Source organism: Akebia trifoliata, chromosome 11 (genome assembly GCF_017979445.1).
Source record: "Akebia trifoliata isolate Shusen 1 chromosome 11, ASM1797944v1, whole genome shotgun sequence".
Taxonomy (NCBI): Eukaryota; Viridiplantae; Streptophyta; class Magnoliopsida; order Ranunculales; family Lardizabalaceae; genus Akebia; species Akebia trifoliata.
The window spans coordinates 14287812-14292311 of NC_141385.1; the positions used below are offsets into that span (position 1 = coordinate 14287812).

General features: G+C 31.9%; 1 protein-coding gene across 1 annotated transcript; it reads left to right on the forward strand.

The window, feature by feature from the left end:
* The first annotated feature begins 507 nt into the window (after positions 1-507).
* Positions 508-2435, forward strand: LOC147391016 (arabinogalactan protein 16-like). The gene is made up of 2 exons (XM_086457334.1): positions 508-773; positions 2131-2435. The coding sequence occupies exons 1-2, from the start codon at positions 662-664 to the stop codon at positions 2229-2231; spliced, it is 213 nt and encodes a 70-aa protein (XP_086313460.1). The 5' UTR covers positions 508-661; the 3' UTR covers positions 2232-2435.
* The last annotated feature ends 2065 nt before the right edge of the window (positions 2436-4500 follow it).

Here is a 4500-nt window from a genome sequence, read left to right on the forward strand (position 1 = left end):
ATAAACTATATTTGAGAGTTTCTATTGCCACACCAATTTTTACTAACACCTCACCATCTATATGCAATTCTTTCAATTATTATAATATATAATTGTTATAAATTTTAACACAATAACTCATTTGATTTATTGATTAAGAAATTGTGATTTTAGTTGTAAAATATCCTTACTTCAAGTCTTCTAAACCCAATTTTTGTAATTATATAAATCAATTTTAAAATTCGTATTTAACGGAACTGAATCCAAACCCGAAATTTACCCAAAAGACTAAGTTCGGTCTTGATTCAATTTCAACCGTTGGACTAAGAACCCAGACCGAGAAATAACGGGTTGATCTTGATTTTAACTAAATCCGGATCGAACCTGAAAATTCGATTTTGTCCGGTTCGGGTTTACCCAAATATACATCGCGGCTTTGTCTGTCGCATGAAAAGTGGAACCCGAGGCATGAGGGCAGGCCCACATAAATGAAAATTTCCTCTTAATGGGACCGGATTTCTATATGGGCCATGTTAAAGCCCCAAATATAAATTTAGGTCTCAGCGTTCTGGGGGCTCACCTCTGCTGATCTTAGGGTTTCGTTTTCGAAATCTCTACGGCTACCCGGAGACTGCCTTGAGATTTTTGGTTGCAAATTCTGTATTGTTTTCTATAGAGAGAAATGGCGGTTTTTAAGGTTTCTTTGGGAGTAATTGCTGTTATTTTGAGCATTGTTTTTGCTGCTGCTGTGGAAGCACAGACTTTGGCTCCTGCTCCTGCGCCTACTAGTGATGGTACCTTGTTTTCTTTCTGGTTTATTTTTGTGTTCTGTTTCAGTTTTAATTTTTTTTTATTTTTTTAACTCGATTTGATTTTAGAGCTAAAAACTTCAAGTTTAGGGATCCAGTTTTGGTTTCAATTTCTGATTTAAAAAAAAAAAAAAAAAAAAAAAAGGTCTTTTGGAAGTGTATTCAGTCTTACAATTGTGAGTAAAAGTCCTTTCCTACCTAGTTAACACGTCTTGTCTTCGAATGAGGCAAACCATTTAACTCAGCTTATATATATTTGTTTTCAAATAATTATAATTTTTTATACATATGGTGGATCTTCTAATCTGGTCATATAATCACATTTTCATTTGGATTACAAAATTTCTAATTGTCAAAATTTAAGTATTAAAAAAAAAAAAAAAAAAAAATACAAATTGGCTCCTCTTGAGTTTTATTGTCTCGTGAGATGGCTAAGACCATGCCTCATGAAGCTGAGGTCTTGAGTTTAAATCCCCTCTTAGTGGCCACCGTTGGTAATTTATCCTAGAAATTAGCTAGTGTGTGTGTGGGGGGAGGGATGGAACTACACATGCCTCGAGGATTGGTCTAGTGCTTTAAGAGGTCTGGATACCTTGGTTTCATTTCATATCAGATCTTGGAAGAGTTGATGTGATTCACATTGAATACCCCTCTAGTTCAAGAACATACACTTTTCATGGTTTCCTCCAAAAGTGGACTTGATTTGTACATACATTTCTGAGTTTTGTTGTGGTGGATTTCCAACATCTCCTTGCCTATGGAATTTGTTTTTTGTTCAATCAATCAGATCGAGGAATGGAACAACCACGTCAAACCAAATAGGCATCTTAACTATCCAATTTCGTGTAGAACTTTGCAGGATAATACAAGAGAATGTAATTAAGTGTTGGTATCGATATATGGTTGTCATTCTTAGGACAAGGTATAAACAATGACGATGATGTTGATGACAATGTTCCATTGATTTCATAATTATTCAATGAGTGCCATTCTTGGATGTGGCCTACCCTAATATTCCATCAATTTGATTCTCTTGCTTTGAGAAAAATCTAAGGGTGTTGAGAGATGTTGATCACCCCCTTGTTTGTCTGATTATTTGTCTTTTTTGGTTCTTTTATTTTGCTTGCCTTCTGTGCTAAAAAAATTCTTACTTTTAAGTCCGAATCCATTTCCATTCATCCAATATTGTCGCCTATCCGATGTATAATGTTGGTTGAAGATAACTACAAACTCATCAAGTAGTTTTTTTTTATTATTATTAAAGCTTTCTATGGTTTTATTTGAGTTATGGTTTGTTAAGGTGAGTGATTTATGTAGAGCTCTTGCTTTGTTTGTGTTTCAGGAACGTCAATTGACCAAGGAATAGCATACATGCTGATGGTGGTGGCGCTAGTGCTTACATACCTAATCCATCCCCTTGATGCCTCTTACAATTTCTTCTAATTTGACCTAAAGATGGGTTGTGGAGAGTGGATTTTCGTAGGTATTAGTATTATTTATTAGATGATGTTGATGTATAGTTCATGATATGGTTTGTTTCGGTTTATAATTTTGACTTGGTGGAAGTGGTGAGGGAACAAGAGGTTTCTCTTCGTCTTTTTTACTTACCACCTTTGTTTCTTCTTTCATCAATAACCTTCTTTTCCATCTCTTTGGGGTTGATTCTCTCTGTTTTCCCCATCTTTCTTCAATTCCAGATTCCATTCTTTTCATTTGATTATTTTTTTGATTTGACATTTTACTGGTTTGGTTATTTTTTTTACCCAAATTGGAAAGATTTATAAAATTCTCTAAATAAGGCGACATTGGTAATTTATCGACTAATAGTTGAATATGGTGACATTTTTACAAATATATACAAATTTCAAACATCATTTCTTGGTAAGTAACCAGGAAACATCATTTGTATAGTCTTGAAATTTTTTTCTGATCTCTTGACAATAGACATTCACGAATTTATCTGAATTAGCTGAAATGATTTTCCTTCGAGTCAAGTGTTTTTTCTCTGATTATATTTATTAATTTACTGGTAAGCCTGTTTTCACCCGAGTGTTAGCTCATTTTTTTTTACTGGACAAGTGAGATTAGTGGTTAATAATTAGTATGAAAAGTTGGTTATTGAACCCAAAAATATGAGCTCTTGTTATTATCATGCTTCTTATGTATTTTTAGGGTTTTCCATGTCATAGTGTAGGGGAGGACTTCACATTATATGAAAATGGATTTAAATGAACAGTGGGAAGCTTTTAATTATATAGGCTTGTTGTTTGAAAAAGGTATTAAATTTTATGGTTTCCATTTCAATCAGTCTGAAAATAAAATACTTTATAGAAATGTTTCATCGAGGATAGAAATTGAAAAAAAAAAAATGTAGAAATTAAAATAATTTTCATCTGAAAATAAAATACTTTATAGAAATGATTGTGTTTTTCTGTTCTTGAAATTATAAGAAATCACAAAATGAATATGAAAACTGTTATTAAAGTATAACAAGTGTCTTGATGAATGCACGGGTCTTAGTATGCGGCTGACATGGCAAGGGCACAGAGTCATAGATCATTTTCATCGGGATACATAAGAAATAGATGTGTGATTTTGTGCCCTTGCCATGTCAACCGCTACCGAGACTGCATGCATTCAGCATTATTCTCATGATAATCAACTTGTCTCTCTTTGTTTATTTTCATCACTTAATGCTTAAAAAAAAAAAAAAAACCAATTCAGTTGTCAGAGCAGTATATTTTTTTAGCATTTATATAGCATTTAATTTTTTTTGTTGAAGCAGTAAGGACTGGTCTTTTTTTGCATGGACAAGTATGCCCTTATACTTAAAAGGGTATTTACTTCTTTAAATTAATAAGGCAATTCACACCATAACCAAATTGTTTTGTCTTATATGAGTTTAAAATTTTGGAATGAGCTGATTTCTTATGAGGATGTTCTCTACAATGAGGAGATCATCATCGCCAAAAATCAACTCCTAAAAATTATAACCCATATAAGATAAAAAAAATTGGCTATGGTGTGGGTTGCCCTTATTAATTCGTGGGGTGCTTTTATAATTACCCATCCTTCATTTTCATTAAAAATTATTAATCCAAAATTAAGTTCTTTCATCTTTAAAATAAGATGATGAGATGCTCCAACTGTTATTATAAGAGAGATGATCGTGCATGTTGTATGAACAAATTTAAATTTGGATGAGAAAGTTATTATCTTGTAACTTAAAATTTGAGTACAACGACTTGTGTACGGAATTTAGAATATCAAAACATATTTTTTACATTTATGTTTTTTTTTATTATGTGTGATGTGAATTAACCGTTAAAACAGTCAAATAAAATATATTGTGATTGAAAAGGGTAATATAATTATTTTATCAATTTTTAATAGTAATTAATAAATAATATTTTGTGATTTACAATGCTTAATTTGAATAAGTTCAACACAATTCAATCAGGTAAATAGATAATATTCTAAGCACTTAAATTTAGCACTTATACAATTTCAACAATTATAATCTTTCATCACTTACTTGCTCAATTTAACAAACAGCCCCTAAGTGAAAATTGCTACATGTTTTATTTTTTAATTTAATTTTATTTGTCTATTTTTCATATGTAAAAAAGTTAGTGATTGCAATCAATAGGTGTAGGTGGTTTTGAACCCAAGTCCTGGTATCAACATGGCTCTCAATTTGATGTCGTATGCC

Excerpts from the sequence above, each read along its gene's own strand:
- LOC147391016 (XM_086457334.1), top strand. The coding sequence starts at position 662 with ATGGCGGTTTTTAAGGTTTCTTTGGGAGTAATTGCTGTTATTTTGAGC. Across the intron at positions 774-2,130 it reads TCCTGCGCCTACTAGTGATG|GAACGTCAATTGACCAAGGA; the intron begins GTACCTTGTTTT and ends TTTGTGTTTCAG.